The 14,595-nt window shown below is 32.9% G+C and overlaps 1 protein-coding gene across 1 annotated transcript in view; it reads right to left on the bottom strand.

Annotated features, from left to right (window-relative positions):
- Positions 1–4,939, bottom strand: part of LOC117105710 (bone morphogenetic protein 2-like) — a 28,820-nt gene extending 23,881 nt beyond the window's left edge. The window contains exon 1 of the mRNA XM_033246946.1: positions 4,350–4,939. Coding sequence (XP_033102837.1) covers positions 4,350–4,725 — 376 coding nt within the window. The 5' untranslated portion in view covers positions 4,726–4,939. The remainder of the gene's footprint in view (positions 1–4,349) is intronic.
- Positions 4,940–14,595: the final 9,656 nt, after the last annotated feature.

The following is a 14,595-nucleotide window of genomic DNA, read 5'->3' as shown; positions in this document are numbered from 1 at the left end:
CTCCCCCAGTTTTTAAATATTAAAAAATCTGTATCTCATTCACCGTTCCCCAGTTTTTCGTCAAACAACTTTTTCTGTCTTAGAAAAATCAGTTCTACAACATATCAAAAAATTGTTTTCCCGTCCGGAGCCTGACTTGAAGTTTGTGTAGCTTTAGTTTGACATTCAACTGGACCAAATAAACGGAGAGATGAAAGCTTATAATAATAATAGGTCTCATATATACGAGGCCCCGTTAGGCATACCTTTTAGCATGACTATGAGATCTCGGCCTGTGAGTTTTTTTTTTTTCAGTTACATTTGTAGGTGGTCTATATAAGGTTGTTTGAAAAGTAACACTTAGAATAAAACTGCCCTTCGCTTTAAAATTGAGTTTAATAGGCCTATAATTTCTATATAGTTTAGACCTAAGTCGATCTGAATGGAATGTTTATGTTTATGTGCTTCTATACATTATTGAATACTGAGCCTTCGTAAAACGATCAGACAGAACTGTCAAGTCTATTATATCCGACAACACGTACATAACACTAACAGAGTGTGTTTTCACCTAATATATTTGCGTTTTTCAGCACATGATTACCAACAGGTTGTGTGAAGTACTGCCTAATTGGCGGGTACATTACTCGCAAAGTGACACTTTCTTTCGCCAGTTCGTTTGTTTAGCTGCTAGGAAAAAATCTACACTAAACAGTCGGGGGTTTGATTGTTCAGGCCACTGTGTCCTCTAGCTTCCTCTAGGCGGCCTCCTCAACAGTTGCTTGTTGAACTGACGTATAAGGACACTGTAAAGGCCGTAGGCAGATGTGGCAGGCGTTGGCTACATCATTATTTCCATATCGGGCATTACTAATTCTTAAAGACTACATTTCAATTAAGCAATCTATAAAAAGCGTAGTTCACTTTTAAATCACGTGCCATTGCGTCATAAATTAATCCAACTAGTTGTTCACATAACACATGACAAAATGTCAAGTCATTGAGAACACCTATTACCACCACAATCCCTTTAGCTTTTATACTACAGTTAATTTACTGTATTTTCTAGAAAACCTTCCAAACATGGATTGGTGCACTTGGATCGCAATAATATTTAATTAATCAATTAATTAATTTTGTTAAAAATCGTAGGCCCATCCTGATATTGATTTACAAATATACATCAAAGTGCAATGCCAATTCAATTATCATGATATTAAACAGATCTAGAATTTTCCGACCTATTTTTCATCGGATTACTATTGGGCGTTTAGCATTGACTAACGTTTAAAAAATTTTACTCATTTTGATATGGATACAATGTAGATATGCATGCATAATCTTATTTAATATTCTACCGCAAATTTTTAAAAATCCGTAATAGCAATCAACTGGAGAAAATTAAGCCCATTTGATGCGAGGTCTAGTTTCCAAAAAAATAACTAAAATAATGTAAACACCATCAGCTGTGGCGTCCATTAACCTTTTTCTCACCGGTTTTGCTGCCAACTGAATTTTTGCCAAAAAGGCCCTGTTTCAAAAAAATATCCATTTCCATTATATTTAAGTATACGAAACGTTATTAAAAAAAAATCGTTACCAATATAAGGCCTATTACAAAAGCAATGATACGAATAAGCCTAACAATAAATGATAATAAGTATTAATAGCACAATTATTAGATTACCGCATTATAACTAATCTATACAATATCAATGATAATAATTAATAGTAGTATTTTTGTTTGTATTCAGATGTTAGTCAAAACATAAAGCATTGGATGAATTAATAGTAAGCTTCCTTATAACACGTTTGTTGTATATATTTATTATTATTATTATTATTATTATTATTATTATTATTATTATTAATAATACTTTTATTATTAATATCATACAGCTACTGTATTATAGGCCTACTTATCTAGAACCTATTGTTTATAATCATATCATAAGTTCAACCAAATAGGAGCTATTATGGTATTCTCTTTGTTATTATTCTCATAATTATCATTATTATATTAAATTATAACATGGACCATTAATTCTAATCAAATTTATGAGTTGTGAGAAGCGAATTAGTATTGAATTAAGTTCAATAACGTCGTCGCACTAGGTGAATTATACAATAGGTTTACGGATACAGGCGGGCTAACGGTACCGGACTGTCTGTAGTAAAATATGCACAACCTTTTAGAAATTAAATTAAATATATTATGTAATTGTTCGTTTACAATTACCAAGTATCCTAAAGACACTGATGGTTCAATTGACTACGAGTCAATATTAATGGTCTACGGAAGGTGTCGGTGTTTTTCCGGAGTCTAATTTTAGCTTACCTTGCACTATCACACTGTCACAAATTAAATAATTATTATATGAATTGTTTAACTTAATTTAGTTCAACACAACCATGGATATCAATGAACATCACAACGATTAGGCCTAAATCAAATGTTTAAAAAGTAGCTCAAATCTGGCGTATTTTTTAAAGGGCATAAACAGGCATATGTTTAAGTAAGTAATAATAACTAAAAATTATAATTGACAGTAAATGATATTTGTTATATAAGCTCTTAAACTTTTCATTCGCCAATTGAGGGTATTACGAAGTACGGACAATGATAAGCAAAGTGATATTTGACTTTAAGAAAAGTAATTCATTCAAAAAGTCAGCGTAAAGCAAATGTGTGGAAAATAACGTTCTGTCCCCACCATTGAAAAAACAACAAGTAGGTCAAGAAGTGCCATCATTATCTTTGTTCCCGACGTGTTAAATGTTCCACCTTTTACCCCATAAAAATTATAAAATCAATTATAAAATCAAACTCCATAAAAATTATAAAATCACACTCGACATTACCACAGCATTATATTAGCATTTATACGACGGGGTTTACTGCGGACTGCGGTAGTAAATCATTAGAGAACACGTATACACAAGGGTGTACTATTCTATATACCTTCTTTATAAAAATCAAATGGATGTATGTTTTCATGTTATGACGTTTTTATTAATTCGTTGCCTAATGTGTCTAACCATACCTCCATGGTCTAACGTTGTTTTAAGGTCTTACAGTAAATCAGCTTTGTTTAATGGGTCACCCTGTCAAATGGTGAACCAGATATAAATAATTAATTTATACTAGTCAATGATGCTGGACATTTACTGTGTTCCTTACATGCCACCAAGACAGTACAGAGCATACAACAATGTAGCACAACATTTTAAACATCAATTGAGTGTATAAACTATATAATAAAAGTGTGTTAAAAGTTGAAGTAGATCGATTGACTTCATAAAGCGCCAAGTCAACATTTGTGAACAGGAGACGTTTGGTCAACTCTCCAGGCTACTTGTTAACCACTCGTGTCCATTCACTTACAAACGTTAGTAAATTACACATCAATACACCTTGTGTGTACCGGACAACTATTCGAGTGGGCATTCTTTGACCACAAACCGGTCAATAGCTAGAATAGAACATGAATAACAACGGATTACTCGTCATTGGATATATAGTTGTGCAACTCAATATAGGCCAGCATTTATCTAAAGATTTGGCCGATATTTTTTGTATGGAATTGAATAAGTTAGATTTTCTCCGGAAATATTAACTTCAGAATTTGATGTAGGCATAGACAGGTCCTGTAAAAACAGGATGATTTCGAATAATTTACATGGTTTTCGTTTTTGAGAAATTTACCAGGTCGGTTTATTACCTGTTAACCACAATCGAATAACAGGAGTAATCCGTGGCTTACTAAAATCGTGTGTTATGTCTCGGATGAGTTAGCTCCGATAAGTCAGTGAAAACTATAGGCCTGAATTTACTGACACATTCTTTGTGATGTACTGAGTGACTTGTATAAAATGGATTACAGTACATTTGACTTAGGTTGTTCACTTGAGTCCTTCAAAATGACTGCAAAGTCATTGAAACTATTCAACGGTCGATGCATTTGCGTTATAACGGTTCTCCTTTTCTGAATTAGTATTCTAAAGACAGTTATTATAATAAAACGCCAGCACGCTATATATTCAATTCCACACATCACAACACTTAAATGTATTTAGATATATTTTAGTTCATATATATCTATGAATCGTAGAGATACACCATTGCCTATGAAGAGGATAGAAATACAAAGCCTACATGTTAAATATAAATTGCGCACGGAATCCGTGTAATTTTTGTTTTGATCATCTATCTTAAAATTAGACTTATACTGGCATGGCATCTTTAAGAAATAAAACTTATCAAGAATCAATCTTATAATGTTATTAAAATCAGACAAAACAATATAATTCGACATTGTAACATATTTTTTTGCAATGCATCCCTATGTGTTTAGTTTTAGGCAACTTACCGTCTTCAAGGAAGCTCCGCACTGTATTAGCTCCATCTTTAAAATTCGGGGCAAAACCTTCCGAAATACCCTCAAGTTGTTGGTACAGTTGATACATAAAAGGAGGTGTCTTCATCCTTTTTCTTGGAGGCCTAGGTATTGTCCTAAGGCCAAACACATCCAATAAACGTCTCGTTTCAGCGTCGTCCGATTCATCTAATATCCTATCTTGAGATTCCTTTTGACGATTTCGCAAATGTTTCTGTATCCTTCGAACTGAATCCGGGTTCTTCGGAACCCTAGTCGACTCAAAGGGGATACTTAAAGACGATGAAAATAAACATATGAAAATAAAAGTACATACAATCCAAGCTTGTGAATCGTTTTTGGCCTGCATGTTCTTTTTTCTGGAGGCCTATAACGGATCTGTTTAAACTGTGCTGAGATAAATATAAGACTCAACGATAGGTCGCATGAATTAAAAAATAATCGACGGCACAAAGAACTTTCTGTAAAACATTTTGCAGAAAAAAAGTCTTTTAGAAACTGTTTGAGAAATTAGAACATCTCATTTTTTTCTCCCATAGCGGTGATGCTGCTTAATGAGTGCTTCGAAGATCAGCAATACTTATATACCACCGGTTCTAGTCCATGGTGGCGCTCTTTCGTCCATGCTCTCGCCACCATTGATTTGGTCGATAGTATTGATAGAAATTACGATTTCAAAGCTCAAATCCGACACATTTTAGGATTAAAGACAGACAGACCGTGGTCAGACCACGGTCAGACGAATGCCTGGGTTCGTGAATGATGGCGTCGACATTTTGTCGATAGTGAAGTGCGACTCGTGTTTGTCTCACAACATACCCCCATTATCCCAACGGATTAGGCATTGTTTTCAAAATAGACAACAAAAACTTCTCTAATGATCTATCAACGAGTCATCTAATTACCGCCATCAACACATTCATTAGTTTGAGCTAATATAACTAATTTGGTTTTTCTTTTTTGTGTTAATTTGCGGTAGTCTTTTAAGTGTAGGATAGTGATTACAGAAAACCTTTGAAGTTCTGCAAAGTTGGTTTGCAGTCTGCGTAGAAAGATACTAAGTACGAATGTCTGGCCAACATCATAACTTGAAAGGGCTCTAAACGACGAGGCTGTCGAATACAAGAGTTCCCTTTTTAATACGATAATAGTGCGTATGGAGACTGAAATAAAGTAATTATAACAGACCATTTCCATTTAACTATTAGCGTTCCTTTTTGTTTCTTGTTGATTGGACCGATTAACCAACCACACTAGGATTTAATAGAAAACAATTTAGAAATAATCATGTTTTACTGTTCTTGTAATTTAACCACATTTTAAACACTTTCATTAAATGTATTCGTCGTAATTCAAACGAATATTTCCTAACTATAGTTGTTTTTTAAAATTATTATTCTTGTCTATTAAATCATTATTTCATGTCAATCGGTGACAAAGACTGCATGAAGTGTATGCCAAATATTCGTTTGAATACATTTTTGGCTTTTACAATATGAAGGTTTTGCGCCCCTGATTATTTAACATCGTTACAGCACAAATTTCGATACACATGTGGATGCCTGGATTTCATGAAAACAACGAAACATATAAAAACAAAGAATCAATACATCCATTTAGATTAAAAACAGTGAACCATATATAAAATATGTAATATAAATATAAATATTTAGTTAAAGTTAACATTGTAATATTAGTTAGGCCTATATAATTATATAGTTATATATAGTTGTGGCTTAGTATTCTTACATGTTTTGTTAAAATAAAAAAACAGACAAGACGTACTGTACCAAACTGTAATTGTTATATATATATTTCTTATAGGCCCCTATTACGTAATATATAAGTATGATACATCGGAATGATGGGTGGACGTATATATATCCTGGTTAATGTGGTAAAGGAAGTCGATGAGAAAATCATACAATAGGCGATTGACATTAAAAAAAAATATAGGCCTACGAATACTTCAGGATCGAGCGCCTGCTCTCTTCTGCGTAATGCCTACCGTACTCAATATACATACAGTATATAATAAACTATAATAAGGAATTTAACGCTTTATCAACTATTAAACAACGATTGCAAACAAGTGATGCTATGAGAGATTTGTGAGCTACTAGAATTTTTCCTTTTTTTGCGTTGAGCGCTATTTTGATGTACCAGCGCTATTTAGCCTAATAATGTTATACCTGTCTATATACGCCTGGTATGTTTATGAAGAGTATATATAATATATACATGACTTTATATATAAAATAATAGGCCTAATATAGATATTTATATAGGAATATATTGCTCTGATATGTAAAAAATGTAAATCATAATATATTGCCGGGTATGTGCAAATAAGCCAGATTTATGTAAATGTACCTTTACTTCATCAGTTCTATACATTATAAACTGTGAAATGACATAAAAGTAATGAATTTAATATAATTTCGATGAAAACACTATTTAAGCTAATGTGTGAGAGACAATATTGCTATGCTTACGTCAGAACCGCCACAGGTCTTGGCGCGTCATTTATGCCTAACAAGCATAAGTTCCGCTTCAACCACCCACTTAAACATAATTGGAAGAAATTCATCTCTCTCAGAAATGAAAAACATTTGTGCAAAGGAGAACGATTTAAACTGCACTCCGGGCCAGTTGAAAGGGTTAAGCGTTCGTGATCTGATCTCAATTGGAGGTGACTGGACATCCGTGCGACTCTTCCCGTCTCCACTGGTAGTTTGCCTATGCTTATTACTTAGCATTTTTGTCCCACAAAATCGAAATATTCTCTTTCTGTATATGAAAATATCAGAAGCTCTGATGTGTGATGAACTGGTAGTGGTACGGTGGTTTTGCCTCTTTCTTTGGAGACATGAGGCCGCCGCTAACGTTATACCTCCTTTTCCTGGTATACTGAGAGAATTAGTTTTATACCTTTCTTGTGTGCACATAACTACTTTTGTTGCTAATGATTTTATCAAAATAAATAGAGAGGATAGCATTATCAATTATAATTAGCTTTACTTTTATATTTCTATTTAATTAGTCAATGATAATAATAATAATAATAATAATAATAATAATAATAATAATAATAATAATAATAATAATAATAATAATAATAATGATAAGAAAGTATAATACATACTCCAAGTATTGAAATACACGCCATCGTGTTGGGATTCAATATTTCGACATTAATTATGTCATCATCAGGAATGATGATGACATAATTAATGTCGAAATTAATTACGACATAATTAATGTCGGAATATTGAATCCCAACACGATGGCGTGTATTTCAATACTTGGAGTATGTATTATACTTTCTTATCTGAGATTAATCAGTGGACCTTTCGATTTCAATAATAATGATAATATCAAGGCAAATAGTATTATTATTTATTTTCACATTAAACCGATCTTGAAAAAAATCTACACTGGTAGAGTATAAAACGAAGTGCTATTTTCAAGTTACTTTTGTTGACTTTGAAGTCACTTCGATTTCATCAAGCTTCGCACTATATTCCTCTTCATCACCATCTTCGTTCTTCATCTAAAAATCTCTTGACTGTTCCGTCTTGTAAAGGCAAAACAAAAACTCTTCTTTTCAAGCCATCTTTACATGGCTTTGCCGCTTTCATTTCGATATTTGCCCTTTTTTTAAAAGAAAAATCTTTAAACCTATTTATTACAGGAATGTTAACTTGCCTATTTCCTCACTTAGCGCCTTTGATATAATTTGAAATGGCGCCTTATATATTATTTGTATATCATTATCATTATTATTATTACTATTACTATTATTATTATTATTATTATTATTATTATTAAAGCGCATAGAAACGAATGTTATGTGCTATACAAGTGTGTAGCCATTGACCAATATTAACAATTACAATGATGATGATAATAATTATCAATTTTATAAGGTAATGATAATACCGATAATGATATTAATGATAATAATATGCCTACTAATAATAAATGATGAATATTATATTTAAAAAATGATAATAATAATAATAATGATTACAGTTTAAAATTATGATGATGATGATGATGATTACACATGCTAACATGTAGTGAATTTAGTGTTGTTTCATTATTTTCTTATTGGGTGGCGTATAAGGCGACCCACGTATAAGACGACCCCCGAGTTTGAGAATAAGCCTATGTTTGAACAAATTTTGTATGTCGGGCGTACAGGACGACACCCTTGTTTCTATCGTCGGTATTCCTACTTTTTGCTACTATTTATGGTCGTGATTCTGCATCTAGCTGGCTAAAATCGGATACAAATGTAGGGCCAATCTCCCTGCAAATAATACCATTTTCCTCAAAATCTTATTCCCCAACATTTAAAACTTCGTTCCTTCATACTGAAATTTAGTGGGTTCATGTTAGTGTAGTAAATTGGCGTGTTACAAACACATAAGACGAACATGATTTAAAAATCAAAAGTGTTTTTGTGTTGCGCGTATAAGACGACTCCCTCTTTTTCGATCGTAATTAGCTATTTAAAAAGCCTCGTCTTATCGTGAGGATTTACGGTATTGACTTCTATTATTTTACATTTCATACTCTCCAATTGTAACTTTATGTAATGCTTCGTCCACAAAATTGAGCCTCATGGTGTTACAAAGATGTGCCCATATATGGGTTTGATGATGTCATATCATACCCATATATGGGGCATACGAACAAATGTCATGTACAAATAGGAATATCACATAAAATTGATAATTATAGTAATTAACTACAGGATACAGCGGCTTGATTATTAGTCGTGTTTTCTTTAATGATTAATGAATCAATTATATGCCCATATATGGGTTTGATGATGTCATATCATACCCATATATGGAGCATGCAAGTGTCATACAAATGGGAATATCACATAATATTGATAGTACGGATATAGCTTTATAATCATAGTAATCAAACATGATACGGCGGCTTGTTAGTCGTGTTTTCTTTAATGATTAATGAATCAAATATATATGCCCATATATGGGTTTAATGGTGTCACATCATACCCATATATGGGGCATGCAAGTGTCATACAAATGGGAATACCACATAATATTGATTGTGCAGATAGAGCTTTACAATCATAGTAACCAAACATGTGATACAGCGGCTTGTTAGTCGTGTTTTCTTTAATAGTTAATGAACCAAAATAATGTATGCCCATATATGGGTTTGATGATGTCATATCATACCCATATATGGGATATACAAATGCCATACACATATAGGCCTACATGGAAATATCACATAAATTTGATAATGTGGTCAGAGCGTTATAATCATAGTAATCAAACATGTGATACAGCGGCTCGATTATTAGTCGTGTTTTTTAATGGTTTGTGAACCATGATGCAGCCCCTGGTTTTTAAAGAATAAAATTAAATACTATTTTATACCGTGCTTGTTTTAAACCTTTGGCCCTTGTCTAACATTTTGAATGCAACGTTGTTCTTGTCGTAACTTACAGACAAATAGCAGAAAAAGACAATTTCAACATGTGATTTCTAGACACAAAGAACGGTCTCGGGAAATGCCAAAAGGCTCGGAACGGTACAGATGAAAAGGCTGTGTTTTTACAACGAAACCCAGAGTGGCGTCAGCTTTATGAAAAGAAAGGGAGAATCGTAGTGAGTACGGCACCTGACTGAATAGATCTAGACACCACTTTGAAGAGGATTATCCGGAGAAGATTACACTCTAACTCTGAAAATATTTGGTCTTGGATCAAGAAGGTTAAAAGCTAAGAACCGATTAATAAAAACTAAAAAAAAAACAAACTTTGGAGTAAAGTTTTTCTCGAATGTGGAATGAACTCGGATCGTACGATAAATTTCTCCTTAAAAACATGAACAAGAACAAGATCAAACACACAAAAAAATAGTGTCGTTTTAAAAAGCAAGCAGAACTTATAATATGTGAAGATTAAAATAAGTGTTATAAGTTAAATCTGGAACACGCCCTCAAACATTCTATTACATTTCGTTTATTTACAAACTTTATATATTAAATTTATTGGTTTTTCTTTTCTTCCAAAAATAGACATTTTCTTACTTCGAAATATAATTCCAAAAAAATCATTAAAATTTTTGTCAGGAACGTTATTAGGAATAAGCTGTTAGACAAATTAAACATTCAATTGTATTTATAACGTTTATTAGCTAAGCAAAAAAAAATATATCTTTCAAGTTATTCGTGGGATACCGTACAGTGGGTTCAAATACGGAGCAAGAAAACTTTTAAAAAATACATGTGGCATATATCCTATCTAAAGAAATAGGAAATAACAAACACGAAGGAACAAAAAAAAAAAAACTAAAAAAAAATAAAAATTAAAAAAAAAATAAATGTACAAGAATTTAAGCACATGATAATTTAAGATGGACATACATTCAATTGTATTTATTAACGATGAGTAATTTTTCCTATTCTATTCGCACTTCAAATCGAATGTTCTACTAATTTTTCACTTGTTTAGATCATTACAATTACATAAGATCCAATTTTCAGGTTGTTCTGTTAATTAGTACGCACAGTACATAACAACTTCGCGTTTGTTCTACACCAAAGGAACAAAACTGTTAGTCTTGCGTATCGATTCGCTCATTAGAAACCTCTCACAAGAAATCCCCCGAAATGTTTACACATGTCATTGATGCCTTTTATCGTGAGCATCAGACGACAGAATGAGTCACGACCACTAGGAAACATGTCGACGGTATTCTTGCCAATCGTCAATTCCCATATTCGATATATTGTTAATTAATTAATTAACCAATTATTAATTATCATGACAATTACAATGACAAGGGCGTGTGTCTCGCGTGATATCCCATACACACAACGTCTTATCACACGATTAACATCTGTTGAAAACCGTTTTGAATATATCTGCTTAGCTTTTGTTGCAAAATGTCTTTATATTATTTAGGCCTATACGGTACTCAATTCCTCGACAATATTTTATTCATTTTAATACTAGACACACTGACCATCTTAAATTTATTCAAACTTACTCGCGTACTAATAGTTTTAAATTTCACGTTTTTAATAACTTTCCGAGAGTTTGGGATGTTCGAAATGAACTTGTTTTTTGAATTGAATCTTTTATCAGAATTTTAAAACTATGCTAATCAATAATTCTATTTTAACTTTTCGTCTCGAATTTTACCATTGTAAAACAAAAACTTTTTAACTTTTGTTTTTCGCTGCAATTCTTCTTTTTCAAATGTTATTATATTTTGACCGATTTCACTTTATATTTTGTACATATATATTTTTAAATTTTATTGATTGGCCTATTATACTTGAATATTTTATGCTAATTTAATTTATGTTCTCACTGGTATCGGAGAGCCACTAGACAGTGATTCAGTTCACTTTTTGGCAATCCCGATTCGCCAACTGAGTTGTTTTTAGCTCTCTGTTATCTTGTTTTTGTCAATTTTAATGTTTTTTGGACGAAATAAATGAAATGAAATCATTATGCTAGTTTATGGGTTGTTACAGTAACAGTATGCACTTTCAATGGTTATCGAAATTCCTATAGCAAAAACACAACTGTCCACCATATATTCAATATAGTATTAGCCCTATACTTATGTTAATTAATTGCCTTGTGTAATTTGTTTTTTTTTTTGTTTTTTTTGTAAAAAAAATGTTTTCAACACTTTGCTATCAAGAGCACGGATTCGATCCGTCTGCGCATGAGGCTGATTCCATCTTGCACATTCGATTGGCGTCACGTAATTTGATTGGTTGCTGATTTCGCTCCAGCAACTAATGTATGTGTACTTACATGTCGGTGACTGAGTGGCAGACATTTCGTAATCCGACCTTTGTGTACCCTGTTACTTGTACCTCGTACTTTTGTACCTCTGCCTTGGACATTTCGTAATATTTCATAACCAAGGTAGGATTTGAAATGGCCAAGCTACGAAATGCCCGCTGAAGAGTGTACGAAAAATCATAAATATACATATTGGATTACATCACATCCATAGCATTTATTTCTTCCATTATATAACTGCGTTTGATACATAAACAAATTTAAAGGGCTTAATTAATTAATTCATTCTTATTCAGCAAAATATACATAACAAAAAGAAAGCTCAAAACCACACCCCATATGCCTAATAAATCATAAAGAATACAGATTACAGAATTTTATTGGTCTTACAAAAGCAAAAGTACAATACAATAAATTACGTTGTTTTTGGCAAACCATATATATAAAAAAAAATCACTACAGAATACTGTACTGTACAGGTAATAAAAACGGTATATCGAAAAACAACAAAACATTTAAGTAAAAGATTAAAAAAAAATGGTACATTAATATTTAGTTTTTACAATAGTGGATTATTGATAGGTATGAATAATAGATATCCATAATATAATATAGTAATTTCATTACCCTCCCATGCATCTGCTCAACTGGGGACCTCACAGTATAACAAATATCAAACCATGGAGAAAATATATATTTTCTCCATCATCAAATGTACAATGACAACATAATGGTCGCGTGATAACGAAAATGACAATTGCTTGTTTGGTCACGTCTTGTTATAGTCTGTCTTATCTTGCCGTGTTTATTTTGTAGTTATTTTATTGCGATTTGTAACCCATTTGATCTCGTTATTACCGCTTAGCACTAACCAGACATCCATCAAACTAGCGGGGCGTTATAGTCTTTATACAAGAAATAGACTGTTCAAAATAAGTTAGACTTGTATTTATTTGATTTGAGGTTTCGTCTTGTCGTAGTTCTTTTACGGTGCACGTCATTGGTCGACTAATACATTCCCCAGTTTATTTATCGATAATGTACGTAGCATTTGACTCAGTAGGTACATACGGTACGATATCGATATAGTGTTAAGTGATTTTTGTCTTTATACACTTCATAATGACACGCCTGACTAGTTTATACAAATACTATTATTGTATTTTCTTGTATTTTATGATACTAGGTTCTCTGGGAGAGCAGTCAATTTGTAACTAAAGAGGCCACCCAGTATAAAGCACATAAAGATCTTGTGTATGAGATCAAGAAAAATCCTGCTTTTCAACTTGACTCATTCTAATTCAGAAAGTGGATTCGATTTTAATATTTTCGAAATTAATATAGGCCTAAGTCTATTCACAATTAATCTAAATAATCAACCTCACAAGTATGCCTTGGCCTATAAAGTTATCTACTATCAATTACTACATAGGTCGTCTTATAATGGATTTTTATTACGCCTATCGAGCACATCGGGATTGCGATTAAATCTAGGCTATATGTGAATTTACTATAGGCCCAATGTGAAAAAGTTAAAGAGGTAAAAAAAAGGAAGAGCAAATTTAATAAGGTGAAGGGGAAAATATTGCGTACGGCCTAACTGTTAAATGCTCGTTTTGTTTAGTATTTATTGTAAAATGTTTATTAGTGATATCTCAGTCAAAATTAAGTATGCTTTTTTTTGGGGGGGGGGGGTCAAATCACGATACATAAACCTATAAATTGGAATGTGTAAAATAGGCATTCAAATACGTCATAGAACGCTAAAAACGCCAGACCCCCACCGGGGGCCCTCCGCTTCCCCCGGCCCCTAACGTCTTGGAGCCCCTAAAGGGCTCCTGCCCAGGGGCCTTCCGGCTCCTCCGTTACGCCACTGGTTATAGGGCCTCGGTATAGAGAACATGAGGTCGTAATCTTAATACAGGATACCGCAACGCTTGTTGAAATGAAAAAAAAAAGTGAGAAATACGTACAGCTATGCAATGAGAATCATGATACATTGTGACGTATTTTAACCACAATACACTCCAATCAAAAAATTGCTCAATGAAGGGAAACACCACTGGTTGAAAAGCCTTAATTCTGTTCATGATCGCAGAGGCATGGAAAACTAAACAAATTAAGAGCGAGTTCAGTGCTCTTTTTTAGGGCACTTTCTGCATTTTAGCTCAATGAAACGTCTAGTGTGGGAGTAAGAGGCACTGATTATTATAAAGAAAGTGGAATTAAGACGTGAAAAGAAAATTATGTATTAGCCTATGCGTTATGTCTGAATGGAGAAGACCATGTGAGACATGTACAAAACCAAGGATTAAAATGCTCTTTTGTTACTTCGACGACGAGGAATCTTGGGCGGTAGGCTAAGTAGAGGGAAGGCTAACATAAAGGAATTTAACGTGTCAG

This window comes from Anneissia japonica, unplaced genomic scaffold (assembly GCF_011630105.1).
Source record: "Anneissia japonica isolate Jap-2015-1 unplaced genomic scaffold, ASM1163010v1 scaffold287754_len4335492_cov202, whole genome shotgun sequence".
NCBI lineage: Eukaryota > Metazoa > Echinodermata > Crinoidea > Comatulida > Comatulidae > Anneissia > Anneissia japonica.
The sequence above is the reverse complement of the archived record's forward strand: the minus strand, read 5'-3'. Positions and strand labels throughout refer to the sequence as shown.